General features: G+C 46.1%; 2 protein-coding genes across 7 annotated transcripts in view; one reads left to right on the forward strand and one right to left on the reverse strand.

Moving 5' to 3' along the window:
* Positions 1 to 5,011: 5,011 nt before the first annotated feature.
* LRIT2 (leucine rich repeat, Ig-like and transmembrane domains 2) lies at positions 5,012 to 9,199 on the forward strand. The gene is made up of 3 exons (XM_061445961.1): positions 5,012 to 5,121; positions 5,510 to 6,291; positions 8,103 to 9,199. Exons 1-3 carry the CDS (start codon positions 5,012 to 5,014, stop codon positions 8,918 to 8,920), a joined length of 1,710 nt encoding a protein of 569 aa, XP_061301945.1. The 3' UTR covers positions 8,921 to 9,199.
* A 2,425-nt stretch (positions 9,200 to 11,624) lies between these two features.
* CDHR1 (cadherin related family member 1) overlaps positions 11,625 to 13,766 on the reverse strand; it is a 50,657-nt gene continuing 48,515 nt past the window's right edge. For all 6 annotated transcript variants that reach the window (XM_061449858.1, XM_061449894.1, XM_061449866.1 and 3 more), the window contains one exon: positions 11,625 to 13,764. In XM_061449858.1, coding sequence (XP_061305842.1) covers positions 13,213 to 13,764 — 552 coding nt within the window. In that variant the 3' untranslated portion in view covers positions 11,625 to 13,212. The remainder of the gene's footprint in view (positions 13,765 to 13,766) is intronic.

Below are 13,766 nucleotides of genomic sequence, written 5' to 3' on the forward strand. Positions count from 1 at the left end.
ATCTTTTCTTCTCTATTTCCTATGGCTATTCTCACTGTCTCATGGATGAGGCATCACAGTATAGCATCTCAAAGGCTGCTGCTCCAAAACAAGCCTCACTGCTGCCCTGGTGATTCACACAAGATAGGTGACAGATGATAGAAACTTGCATTAGCTCTGAGTCCTCTGGTATTGGTCAGGAAAGAAACCCTATACTTGCTAAACTGAGAGTGAAATTTCAAAACATTAAGTAAACTGATTTTCTGCTGAATGTGACTTCAAGACTTTGGGTCAGATTTTCAGTGATACAAGGCATATAAAAATAAATGTCTCACTGGAATTTCTATTGTTGTTTTAACCAAAGGGGAATTAGGCATCTAGTTTTGTCACGGTTAGCTCAGGTAAACTTCTCTCTCTGTTCATAAGCCATGCGAATGAAGCTGCTGCAGAGTTCTGGCAAGGAGAATATTCATCCCTGGAAACAATTTCTTACTTGGTTAAAGTCAATCCTTGGACAGATATGTGCTGCAAGAACTGAAATGAAAATCTAAATATCTTTTGGAATTACTGTATAAGTAGCATTTCAAATGTCGGGGGTCTTGTTTGTTTGTTTTTACACTTTGTTCTGTTTGGCTTTCTCTTTCCTTGCAAAATGCTTCCTCTGTTAATGATCTCTTTGTGTCAAATTTGATCTCTTTTGACAAATTTGTTATTTTTTGGTGTCTATTTCAATTATTTTGCCACTGTCAAGCAAGCCTCTTCAAGTACAATGCTCCCTACTTTTATGGTAACTCATTTTAAAATATAAAACATGAAAGAACATGAGTGTTGGACCGCTTCAGTTATACTTAGGAATAAAGTAACAGCCCACCTGTGTTAGGCAGGAGATCTGCACTGACCTTCTGGGCTGAGCACTTTGTAGCAGCATGAGCCACTCCTCTATTGGTACAAAGAAAGACAAGCTTCTCCTTCCACATTATCTTTCCATGCTTGTTTTGGACTTCAGAGTAGTGAAGAAGTGCAAAATTAAGGATAAGGTTTTAAAAATAAGGTAATTGTGTTTTAAAATTTGATCCAAATAGCTCTGAACAGTACTGAAAATTTGCTATGATTTTTTTTTTTTTTTCTGTATTAAAAAGATCTGGAGAAAAGCAGCTATGAAAATGAGGGAACTGAGCAGAATATAAATGAGATAATGTGCCCAGAATGATTAAAGAGGAGTACTGCAAGTAGGCAAAGTACAAGAAGAAATGTAAAAACAACATGTTGAGGCTTTGAAATATGTTTTGCAAAATGTGCTAAAAAGTTTCCAGATTATCTGGTGGCTAGATCCAGACAAAGGCTCATATTTGCTTTGAATTATAAAGTCTCTTCAAATATTTTTAATGCCACATATGCATAAAAATTCCACAAAATCATGTTCAGGCTGACAAATGTCTTAATTGCACAGTATGAGTTAAGCTTGCTGGAAGGCTATAATTGCATGAGTGTGGTCACTTTCACGCTTATTTCAGTGTTCCCAGAAAGAATAGACTAAAAGGTCTTTAAATGATTTAAAAAATGAAAGACACAAAAATGTGCATAAACATGTATATAAAAACCCCCAAACAACACCACCCAAATGTGTAAAGAATGACAATAAAACATTATAAAAGATATTTAAAAAAAATCATTTTTTTAAAAAATGAATGGACATTGAAGAATGAAGACTTTGAAAGTACTGCAGTGGTAAAGTGAAAATCTAAAAGTTAAAAAGCTCCTGAAGAAGCTGACATCAAGGTCTCTCAATGTCAGAAATGCTCTGGGAATATCTGAAAAGTTTCAGGATGTGTATAATAAATAGTTTGTGCTACAGCACTGTGGCTTAGTGAGAGCTTCACCAGCTTTAAAGTTCATGAACAGAAGATACAAATTGTTTCCCAAACCAGAGCAAGAGAATCGTCCCACATTTTATTTTCCTGTTACTCAAAATTAAAAAGGAAAAACTTAACAATTGCCAGCAAAGAGTTCCAGCCACTCAGAAATAAGAGTATACACCCCAGCGAGCAGCACCAGGAGCTTCTCAGAGGCAGCAGCAAGCGCTGGAGTGATGTCCATGTTTCCCAAGAGCCAGGGGCTACTGGCGCTGATGTAGGGCCGCTGTGACCACAGTCACACCCCACAGAAGTTTTTGGGCTCTTAGCTCCTGGTTTTGGCATGGGATACGGACTCTACTGCTGCCCTGAGTGAGAGTTGAAGCCTTTCCTTTCCTCCAGAGGGTGAAAGAGAGTGGGCTGTGCTCCTTTTCAGCTCTCTGTGGGACTTGTTGCTGTGGGGCTGGAGCTGCAGTGTCCCATGGGAACCTGCTAGGAGCATTGGGTTACACAAAAAACATTGTGGAAAGACTAGCAAGTTTGTACAGCTGCTGTTGTTGAAGGCTCATGAAGAAAAGGCTTAGTTACCTCTTTTCAAGTCACCTTCTTATCTTTCAAAGGTGCTTTTTCAAGCCTCTCCTATTTGGTGTTACATGTGCCATACCTGAAATACCCTGCTGAAGCCTTCAACTCTTATATCCTCCTCAGCAGAGACTTCTAACACCTGGACTTGATTTCTTACAGACCTGTATGTGACTGTGGTTTCAAGATGGAGTTCAAAACTCCCTCACCATTGCTCGGAGCACAAAAGAGGCGAACTTTTAACATTTCCTTTGGCAATCAGTGCAGTCTCTTAAACTCCACTTCCCATGGATTAGCAGCAATGTCACTATGGAGGTTTATTTTGACAGCTTGGGTTTTAACCAGCTTGTTCTGCATTTTGGCTTTGGCCAGGATGCCACATGACATTAAAGAGAAGCTGAACCGAGTGGACATCTGTTGTCACAAAAGCCACCATCAAATTTACAGGCAGGCGTAAACTGGGCTGAATTAAAAAGGCATCAAAATCACACTCCACTAGGGAACATAAACATAATGGCTGTGGTTAACACTGTCTGAGGGATTTTCTTACTTTAACTTTGTTTCCTTGCCTTGCCTTGCCTTGCCTTTCCCCTTGCCTCTCCCCTTGCCTTTCCCTTTTCCTTCCTTTCCTTCTCCCTCTTTCCCCCAAGAGTAGGTAGCCTCTGTACCTACTAATTCATCTAATTTTGGTGTGTAATTCACCATTAGTTTCTCAGGTTACTGAATCTTCTAAGTACACTTGGGGTCCGGGACTGTCTAGAGAAATGGCCTCTCAACAGCAAATAGTATCAGCCTGAGGACAGCTGGAGGATTGGCCCATGGTACTGACTGACACCACTCTTTCTTTGAAAGGCCATGTTTCAGTCTTGAGGAAGACTGGTGGAGCTGAGAGGAGAGCTGATGTGGGAGAAAGAAAACAACTGCGATTCTTCTGTTTTCCCTGTTAATCAGCAGATTTATTTAAATTAGTATATTTCTAACCGAGAATCCTGGATAAAATTTTATTTACTGCATCCTAGGAAATTAGGCATAATTCACCTGTACTGTCTCCATAGATGTACATTGGGGAATGAGGAGCTAACCAGTCGTTTTTACTCCATATACAAACCTGTCGTTAATAATTGAAAGGGTTTTTTTTTAGGATTTTTAGCTTATATTTTAAGACCCTCCCTGCAGGCCATGGAGGAGGGAAGTGAATGTGTCAAAGGGGGCACCTTCCCTGAGAGTGAAGTAGGTTTTTGTATCATGAGCAAATAAACAACGCTTCAGTTATTAAAAAAAAAAAAAAAATAAAAGATCCCATAATCTTATGGTTAGATGTTGAGCACACATGCTCAACACATGCTACTCATGGCCTGCTGCTTGTACACGGGAGCCAATTGGGAAGCACTGCAGCAGTTCCCAGCTGTTTCCCTAGCAGTTCATTTTGCTGATTTGCCTTGAAATCAAAACACCTGTCAATTTAAAAGCTGCAGAATCAATCCTTGTCTTTGGTAGACTTTGCTATTGCACACCCCCCAAAAGCCATGTATAGGTATAAGCTGTCACACTATAAATATTTTTCTATCCTGGTCCCATAGGTTAGAGGTTAAGTAGGTTCAGACTAATCTCGATTGGTGACCCAGCTTCACACGTACTGGCAGCGAGGTTAAGCCCTTTTCTGGCAGCACGCTGCCTTCTGCAGGCTGTAATAAAGCCCATACACACTAGATGGCCCCAGGAGAACACAGTGCTGCTTGGAAATTGCAACTAAACCCTGTTATTTGGATTAAAAGATGATAAACTTGGTTACTTTAACTCCCTTCTTATAGAATTATTTAGACTGGGTTTTTCAAGCTGACCAAAAGGCAATCAGCATATCTTACAGGGAAACAGAGAATAGCACTGAAATTTTATGTTTATATAATAGAAATTAATTTCCAAGAAATTACTTTCTCAGAGAAGTCCAGAGAGTGGCAAAAACTATATTGCTGTTTTCATTACCAATGTGTAAGAATGGAGATGATAGTTCAGGGGGAAAGTTGTTTTGCAGGAAAAATAATGTCATACTTATGTTTCTATGACAGAGCAACTGAATTTGGAGAGTAGTTTTTGCACTCATCATGTGCAAAAGTACACCATCCACAGAGTTATGGACAGAGTTTGTGGCCTGATGGAATGTGAAACATGCACTATGCACTGACAAATTATAGCTGTGAAGTCTGGCCTTTACTGTGTTTTGGTTTGTTTTTTTTTTTTTTTTCTTTCCTTAACAAATGCCATTAAAATATTGGAGATTGAGTCAGACCCCTTAGGGAAAAGAAAAAAAAGGTAACTAGGCCTGGTTAACTACTTGTGAGTGCTTGGGAACAGAAGTGGTTTTGTTTCCATATTCATATTACCAACATAATAAACAAATAAATGCCAGGGGTGGTCCCGGGGGTGATTTTTAGCACTTTGACACAGGCTATGAACCATACTACATGTCTTCTTTAGGGATGGGTCCCCACCAGGATTTATTTCTGCGTCAAGGAAGATTACAGCTAATAGGATTTGCTTCTTGGAGGCTGTTGGCATGTTTGGTGCAAACCCTGCACAGCGCTTTCTTAAAGGAGAATATGGACCCCATTTGTCATATTTTTCTTCTTCTTCTGGCCTTCCACGAGATAAACCTCTCTGTTTCATCTTGTATCACAGGATGCTCTTGTTCTCAAGACAGCTTTGGAAGGTAAGACTAGTTACCCTAGTTGTGGCACCCGTGAAGCAGCTTGGAGAGTTCCAATATATATTTGCTGATGATGTGAGCACCAAAAGCAAACTGATGGCCTTATGATGTGCCTCCTCTAATACTTGAATAGTACTAGCTTGAGCATAGAATGAGATTCCTTTTATTTCCCTGAGATATGTAACTGCATACATAGCAATTTTTATGTCTTAATTGTATTCTTTGCGGGAGAATGGACGTAAGACCCAGAGAAGGAAGGATGTATGGCTTATGCATGCCCTGTATACAATACCTTTTAATTATTCGAGTGCTTGTAGACCCATAAAGGGAACTGGTTTGTTAGCCATGAACATGGTGTACAACCTGGAGAATTTTCTGGTTTCCTCCTTAGGAGTTTGCTTTGTATGTCTGCACTGCTGAGGCAGATCCCTGCAAACATCCCTCAGGACATCCGGAAAATTAGAATAGAAAATTCTCACCTAACAGAATTACCTCGTGGTTCTTTTGAGAATGTTAGTGCCTTGGAGTACCTCTGGCTCAATTTTAACAACATCACAGTGATGCACATCAAGAGCCTGGAATATCTGCCAGCTCTGAAGGAGTTGCGCTTGCAAGGGAACAAATTAAGTTCTGTGCCATGGACAGCATTTCAAGACACCCCGGCTCTCAAAATCCTGGATCTGAAGCACAACCGGCTGGATGTCCTTCCAGAGCATGCGCTCCGCTATCTGTCTAACCTGACCTATTTAGATCTATCCTCAAATCAGCTTACCGTCATATCCAGGGATGTCTTCTACAGCTGGCCGGTCTACCAGAAAAGCCAGAGGGGAGAGGGGCACATAGAAGCTATTTCCAATGCTGTCCTGGCTCTTCATGACAACCCCTGGATTTGTGACTGCCGCCTGCGGGGATTTGTCCAGTTTATCAAGTCAGTTGGCCCACCTATTATTCTGATGAATTCCTATTTAACTTGCTCAAGTCCAAAATTCAGGGCAGGGAAGTTTTTTTATGAAGTGGAGCTCAACAGCTGCATGAAGCCCCTGACCTCAGCCCTTGACACAAACCTAACAGTCCCAGTGGGGCTGAACGTCACCCTGACCTGCTTTGTGCAAGCCAGCCCTGCCCCAGCTGTCTGGTGGACCTATTCACTCAAACTTTTAAGGGCATTTAATGGTAAGCAAAGCTTTTTCTTCTTTCGTTCTTTTTTTTTTAATTAAAAAATGATGTTCTGTTATTCTACTTGCGTAGGTCTTCAGGCCACCACAGTGACCACACCATCTCTCCAATCCTTCAGAGCACCAGAGCTATTGTGGTGGCAATAATCCAAATAATCTTAATCATACTGCATGTCTAAGCATGCCTGACCAGCATGAGAACAGCTGCTTCACCCAGGATATCAATCAAAGATGAAAGGAGCAGAGCCTCATTTTTACACAATTATTTTATGTAAATCAGCCTGGAGAAAAGAAGGTTGTGTGGAAACCTCATAGCAGTCTTCCAGTATCTGAAGGGGGACCTACAAGGATGCTGGGGAGGGACTTTTCATCAGGGACTGTAGCAATAGTACAAGGGGCAATGTGTTCAAGCTTAAACAGGGGAGATTTAGGTTAGATACAAGGAAGAAGTTCTTTACTGTGAGGGTGGTGAGGCACTGGAACAGGTTGCCCAGAGAAGCTGTGGATGCCCATCCCTGGCAACATTCAAGGGCCTTGATCAGCCTGGTCTAGTGGGAGGTGTCCCTGCCCATGGCAGGGGGTTGGAACTGAATGAGCTTTAAGGTTCTTTCCAACCCAAACCATTCTATGATTCTACATGTGGATTTTTAGCAGTGGCTCTTTCATCACCACACATGATATTAAGAACTATTAATATAGTCACACATGTATAATAAATCTGTAGCTATCGAGATACAAATCTAATTTATGCTATATATGATATATTATATATGCACACAGTATATATTTGTATGTACATATGTGTGTTTGTAGGAGCACGCACACACCTACACTTGTATGTTTCTATGCTACTCCCATCTTTGCCCAAGAAATACCCACATAAACCACAAAATCATGCAGACTTGTTGCCTGTCTGTATTCATTCATGCTCTATAACCAAAACAGACGTTGTCATTCTCCATAAGCTTTGTTTATTTATGTTCTTTACTGAGGTCCTTGTAATATGAGGCCTTTTCCTCCTTATCCAGCTTGGGTCTTACAAAGCTTCCCTCACATTTATTCTTACTAAGAGCCTTCAGTAGGGCAAGTTGCTATTTTCATCAGACAAGCTAATAATGCACGTGGGTTCCTAATAAGCCAGCTAGCTAAATAAGATAGCATTAGCCCTTAATCCTGGGCTGATAGTTGCTTTAATTGCAGCATTGTAGCACTTGTGCATCTTTCTGCAAGCACATGTTAAATTAATTACATACAAGCTTTCCCCAAGCACAGCCATGTGCCCCTGTTTGGGTAGGCAACAGGGTGTTTCATACCGTTCTTCAAGCTGCGTCTCACTTCCAGACCAACAATGCGTGGTTTCACACACCTCTTTTTGGCCCAAGCCTCTTGAGACTGACATTTTTCTACATTCAATCCAAATGGAGGATGGAGCCTGTGTCCAAAAGCAGTGGTGCCTGCTGCACCTCAGTGGCTCTCCCTGGCTTGCCGTGACCTGAGGACATTGATGGCAGACGGCATACAGGTGGCTTGGCCTCTGCCCACAGCAGCCTCCCCAGCGGCTCACATTGGGGTAGCCATACACCCTGTCTCCCATCCTTAGGTGTCCAAGTGCATTTATTGCCTTTCTGCCTGGAAAATGCTTTGCTGACAAGCTCTGCGGGGTTTGGCACACTCCTCTGCCCCCTCATCCTCTTTTCCCGGGGCAGGGCAGGCTCTGCCTGGCCTCCTGGCACCCATCCCACATTAGAATGGTCCTGGCACTACCTCAAGATGTTTCTGCGTGCTAACACAGCTCCCTTTTGCCTGCAGTGTCCACGGAGCCCATCAGTGAGGACATGGTGCGCTCAGAGCTGCTGATCCCCGCAGCACGGAGAGCAGATGCTGGCAACTACACCTGTACAGCTGCTAACTTCTTGGGCAACACCTCAGTGGCCATCAATCTCCATGTGCGGTCCCCGTGGGCATCCTCAACCACTACCACCTCAGGCTGGGCTCCCATTGGCCCAGCTGAGTCGGGAGCCCACGTAGAAGTGCGCATTGCCAAGCAGACAGTCTATGGCATCACCCTGGAGTGGTTTGCAGTGGCAGCAGCAGCAGGCGAGCCAGGGGAGACCTGGTACACCCTCCTGGTGGGCCGCTATGACGCGGCCCAGAAGGACGCCATCTACATTGGCCCCGGCATCAACACCTACTCGGTGACTGACCTGCTGCCTGCCACCAAGTACGAGGTGTGCGTGGCTGTGCGCAACCAGGCGCCTCGCAAGGGCCAGTGCGTCGTTTTCGTCACGGGCAGCGACATCAGCCAGCTGGAGCAGCGTGAGAAGCTCATCCACATCGTGGTCATCGTCTGCGCCATGGTGTTGGCTGTGCCCGCTGGCATGTACGCCTGCACTGCTGAGGCCCGCCCTGGCTGCCTGGCCCGCTGCCCCAGCATGTGCCCGCGCCGCCGCCGCGGGGGCCAGGCCCAGGCTGCGGGCAGCAAGGAGAGCACGCTGGACAGCCTGCCAGCCGGCAGCGAGGATGGGCTCTGCCTCCCCGAGGGTGGCCGCAGCATCCGGCGGCCCCCAGCCCGTGATGAGCCTGGCAAGACCCGGCCACCCCACAGGAACAGCGCTGACCTCTACTAGCCCAGCTGTGCCCGCCCTGCCTGTCTGCAGCGGCACCTTTTAGAGGTGACCTCAAGCCACAGTACGTGCTGGTTTGCTTGAGGGACCGTGCAAAGGAGACTCCGTGCTGCACGGACTCAAGGCATGGTTGGGCACAACCACTGGAACTGCAGCAGGCTTGGGAAGTGCTGCGAATAGGGGTGCTCAGGGTGTGTGGCTGTGAGCCCACAGCCCAGGTCTGCCTCTGCAACAGTGTCACGGAGCAATGCACGAAAACATACAAACACAGCATTAACAAAAATACCCCAACCAAACCAATAATAGTGCATGTGGCAAAATGCCAAAGGTCTCCCCTTGCTCTCACTTCACTTTATTTTTCCCAGCTGGAGCATGGATGAAGAGATTCATTCGCAGCTCTGCCCTGTGCCAGGTGCTGCCTCATTGAAACAGGGACAGAGAGCCAGGGCAGGTCTGTGGTCATAACCAGCAACAAAAAGTAGCGGGGGGAAGACTGAGTCAACATGATGGAGCTATTTTAATTACTTGGAGAAAAGATGGCGCTGTGGCTGTAGGGTGATATGGGAGGTGATGGGGATGCTTGGCTTGGATTGGGCTGGCAGGACAATTGGCATGGGGCACAGACAGTGGTGGAGCCAGGGCTGGGAGCCAGGCACCTTCCCCAAATGCAGATGTGCTGCCTGCCCACCCTGCTGCTTTGAAACCAAAGCTTGACTCCTTTCTAGAGGCAAAAAACCCCAGATGCACATGTAAAAGCAACCAGCCCCCAGCTCACAGAGCAGCTCATGCTTTATTTCTCGGGGGTCTGAGGATGTGTGACTTATTATTTTTTGGTTTTGGCCTCGTGCTTTCCAGCACAACAAAAGCACGTGGCCAGCAGACCCACAGCACTTTTAAATATGTGTTTAGACCTCCTCAAAAAGATAAGAAATAGAGCAGGAACCTCAGTGGTAAGCAGAGACAAAGCCTAATGTGAGCTTCACTACATGGCAGTTTGGCTTTCTAGATGTAGTTTGGTTTTTGCTGTGTTTTCCATGCTGACCCTCCTCAGGCCCTGTGTTTCCTCCCCCAGCATCTCCTTCTGCTGTAAGCTACTGCGCAGCTTTTGAGCAGAGACCTGTTTTGTCAGTGCTGACTCTCAGTGTTATACTTCAAGAGACTTCCTAGTCTTGTCAGTCTTTTGTTGTCAAAGTAATAAATGTGATGGATTTTCAGAATATGCAGATGTCCTCTGCTTCATTTCTAGCCTTTTACAGTTACAAACTGTAAAAATCCTGGATGCCAAGGGGCTCTGAGGTTCAGCTGCAGGGATGGAGGGAGCCTGGCTGTTGCAGCACATCACAGGGGGTATGGAGCAGTGAGGAATGAGCAGCAGCAGCCTGCCAAGCAAGGGAGATGACCTTGTCCTGGAGAAACCCCTGGGGACATAGTGCATACAGGGACAGGCAAGAGATGATACTGGTTGAGGTCCATCACTCCCCATGTGCGAGGGGTGAGTGAAAAAAAACACCAGTGCCTGTAATGACTGGCCTTCTCCCACTCAAGTCACCGTGGAGGAACAACATCAAACTGTGGAGACCAGAGAGAGAGACACTGAATCACAGTGAGGGAACAGCCAAGGAAAGACAAAACAACCCATCACCACTTAACAAATTGCATACCCAGTGAGCTCTGGCATCAGACAAACCTGTTGTCTCACAGGGAGCTTTCCTGCCACTGGGGCTGTGCCGCAGTGGGCTGCAGAGTGCAATGGGCATTCGGCCATGGACTCATCTGTGACCCTGCCTGTCCTCTGTGCCTTACAGCATCCTGCTTCTCACCTCCTCTCCTTCCAGGCTAGTGTTGCGCAAAATCTACACAGCCCCTCTTCTGACTCATGGCCTGCAAAAGAGGCCATTTTGTTATCCTAGAGAGACCTCTGGTTGCCTGCACCCATGTGGTCAATACCAAGCAACAGCAAGGCCTCACTGCCAGCAGAAGGATGTCATGCACAGAAGCACCTTTTGCAGGTTGTTTGTTTTTTTTTATATAATTTATTTATTTATTAAAAAACCCACCCTGAAGTTGAAATACAGAGTAACTGGAGAAAAGTCTCACAACATAGTAATAAAACATCTTTATTCTCTCTTAAATACAATCTCTAAGACTGTAAGACTATAATGCCTAATAAATCTCAGTTAACTGAATGGTTTTTATAGGCTTTCCTCATTGGAGAACAAACACTGAATGCTGGCTTCAACACAACACTGGGAAAACAGTAGTATGGGTAATAAACCACAGACTTTTGATACCTTGGGAAAGACTGCACAACCTGGTGGAGACACAACCAGCAGAACACACATGCTTGCACAGGGCAGTGGGAGTGTGCCCAGTGGCTGCACATCCCCTCCCTCCACCCGTAGCCGGAGGACAAGGTGACCACACACAACAACAGAGCCTGGGCCTCATGCCATTAAGCCCCAGGAGGAGGGATAAGTAAGAAAAGTGATGGAAATGAGAGATATGACAGGGGAGCAGCACTGAGGGCATAGCCCCCCTGCTGAGACCTTGCTGCACTACTGGGATACAGCTCCGCGCTCAGCCCACAGGTGACATGAGCTATGGTCACCCTCTGACTTCTGGATGTATCAGACTGAAGTTAAAAAATGCAGCATTTTCCCTGTATCTAGGGAGCTTTATATTCAACCAGCTGTCCCCCAAGCTGATGCAGAGAAAGGAAATTAGACCAGCTGATGGGACGTCAGGAGAGGAATCCCTGAAGGCCATGTCTGCTGGAGCTGGAGAAGAGTCTCAGGAAACCCTTGAATTAACAGTGTTCTGTCCTGTAGGGTTTCCTCCCCATCTTGACTTTCACAGTGCCAATCCATGACAGCACAGCTGCCCTGCAGGGCCAGGGCACAGGCAGAGGTGCAGTGTGCCATTTCCCAGGCAGCCTGGTACACACTGCTTTTTCCCAGAGGGTGAGGAAACAGTCCCAGCTGAAAAGCATGCCCTCAGAAACAAACAGGAGGGTGAAACTGTGTATCCAGTGAAAAAAGATCCAGTGAAAAAGCGTTCTGCCTTTGGTGCCTTTTTACTGTCATGTAACAGGCAAAAAAAGTGTCAGCTGCCCCCCACCCCCTGCATTACCCCTCCTGACGGTTGCATAATTCACTCAAAAGTACTGACAGGACAAACCAGAAACCTCCTTTGCACTCACCAGTCCCTGGAGCAAGCCAGGAGAGGTGGTGAAATATATTCCTCAACAGCTCCTGTTAGCAGGGTACAAAATCAAATGATCTTTCCACACACTTCCCTGACCGACATATGCAACTTTCCAGCACTTGTCTGTATTTTTCACTTATCATTTTGATCTTGGTTTTCCCTTGTATTCCCTGCTGCTTTCATCACGTCCTTCTCCGTATGGGCTTCCCCTCCTTGGGGGACACGGTGTCAGAAGAGGGCAGTATTGAGCAAGTGCTGCTATTGAACTGTGCTCCAATCTTGCCCCAGCTGGTCTAGAGAAGGCTGAGGTGGCCTTCCTGTCGGATGATTACTAGGCAAGTTCAGAGCAGAAGCAAAGCACAGCATCATGTCAATGTACTCTGGCAAAACCCATCATAAGCTGCAGGAAAATTATGACCTTTTCCAAGTCTGTCTGCTTACCTTTTGGGAATGAAGGTACTCAGGCCATGAGCACATTGCTCTTCCAGCTGTTGCAAAGTGTGTTGCACCCTGAGGACAGCAGGTACCAGCTACACTATACCTTCTTGCAGCATGCATTGTCACTGCTGTAGGAGACCTGCACATTGAGTCAGTGCTGGCACTACAGCCAGGCCAGTGTCTTCAAAAGTGAGTCTGGGATTGGGCATGATGGGGTTTTGGACACCTCAGACACACCTATGAGTCCAGGTCAGAACTGGCATCCTCCAGTGCCTTGGCTGCAGAATTCTGTGTTTGAAAACTTGGACTCTGGGTAGGGGTCACCAAAATGGGGGCAACCTGAATCCCTGTTCACTTGGGGAAACTGTGGCTGGCATGAAGGTACTCAGTACCCTGTTCAGACAGCTGTTGGAAAGGACCAGCACTGTGACACAAGCCAAAGGTACTGCAGCTGCAACTGGACAATGACCGCAGCTATGCTATAGGTGGGGTGACTCTGTAGCATGTAATACTTGCAGAAGGTGAGGGGTGTCTATTCCAGCACAAAGCTGCTCTCAGTTCACGGAATGCTGACAGACACAGGGAAAACCACAGCACATAAATATATCCACGCCCAGCCACAATCTGCAGTCACTGGGGGCTGCCAAGAGCACCTAGATGTGGGGCTCACCCATAGCTGCGTTCCTCTTCTCAAACCTCATTTTGAGCTCTGACACAAGGGCATTGTGGGCACTGCCATGACCTCTCTTCTTCACCTGCTTGTTTATAAACTTGGGAGTGAGGGAGCCGGACACAGTCGGCACCCGCCACCCTGAGGCATCACCCCTGGGAGCCACGGTAGGGGGAGGTGGAGGCAAGGGAGCAGTCGGCGGCACAGGGGCAACCTGGATGTTGTTGTTGCTGTTCTCATTGTGCAGATCTTTGGCATCATTCTCAACAACAAACTTCTCTGCAGCGTTGCTGGGCCTCTTGAATTTCAGCCATTCCATCCTCACTGTCCGGGGCTGTGGGGTCTGTCTCTTTTTTATGATCCGTCTTACCGGCATGATTTTGTTGGACCGCTTGTTGCGCCAGAACATGGCAGTAGAGATCATGATAGTTATCAGCACCATTATGCCCATGACACCAGCTAGCACTCCTAAGGCTTTCATGGGGTTATCTTTAGTTTGCATCAAAAAGGCGGCCATAGGCCCTTTGTGAAGAGTCT

The sequence above is a fragment of the Pezoporus flaviventris genome, unplaced genomic scaffold (genome assembly GCF_033815535.1).
Source record: "Pezoporus flaviventris isolate CSIRO_AGI_PZ_B2104156 unplaced genomic scaffold, CSIRO_AGI_Pfla_v1 ptg000001l, whole genome shotgun sequence".
NCBI classification, from domain to species: Eukaryota; Metazoa; Chordata; class Aves; order Psittaciformes; family Psittacidae; genus Pezoporus; species Pezoporus flaviventris.

Excerpts from the sequence above, each read along its gene's own strand:
- LRIT2 (XM_061445961.1), top strand. The coding sequence starts at position 5,012 with ATGGACCCCATTTGTCATATTTTTCTTCTTCTTCTGGCCTTCCACGAG. Across the intron at positions 5,122-5,509 it reads TCTCAAGACAGCTTTGGAAG|GAGTTTGCTTTGTATGTCTG; the intron begins GTAAGACTAGTT and ends TTTCCTCCTTAG. Across the intron at positions 6,292-8,102 it reads ACTTTTAAGGGCATTTAATG|TGTCCACGGAGCCCATCAGT; the intron begins GTAAGCAAAGCT and ends TTTTGCCTGCAG.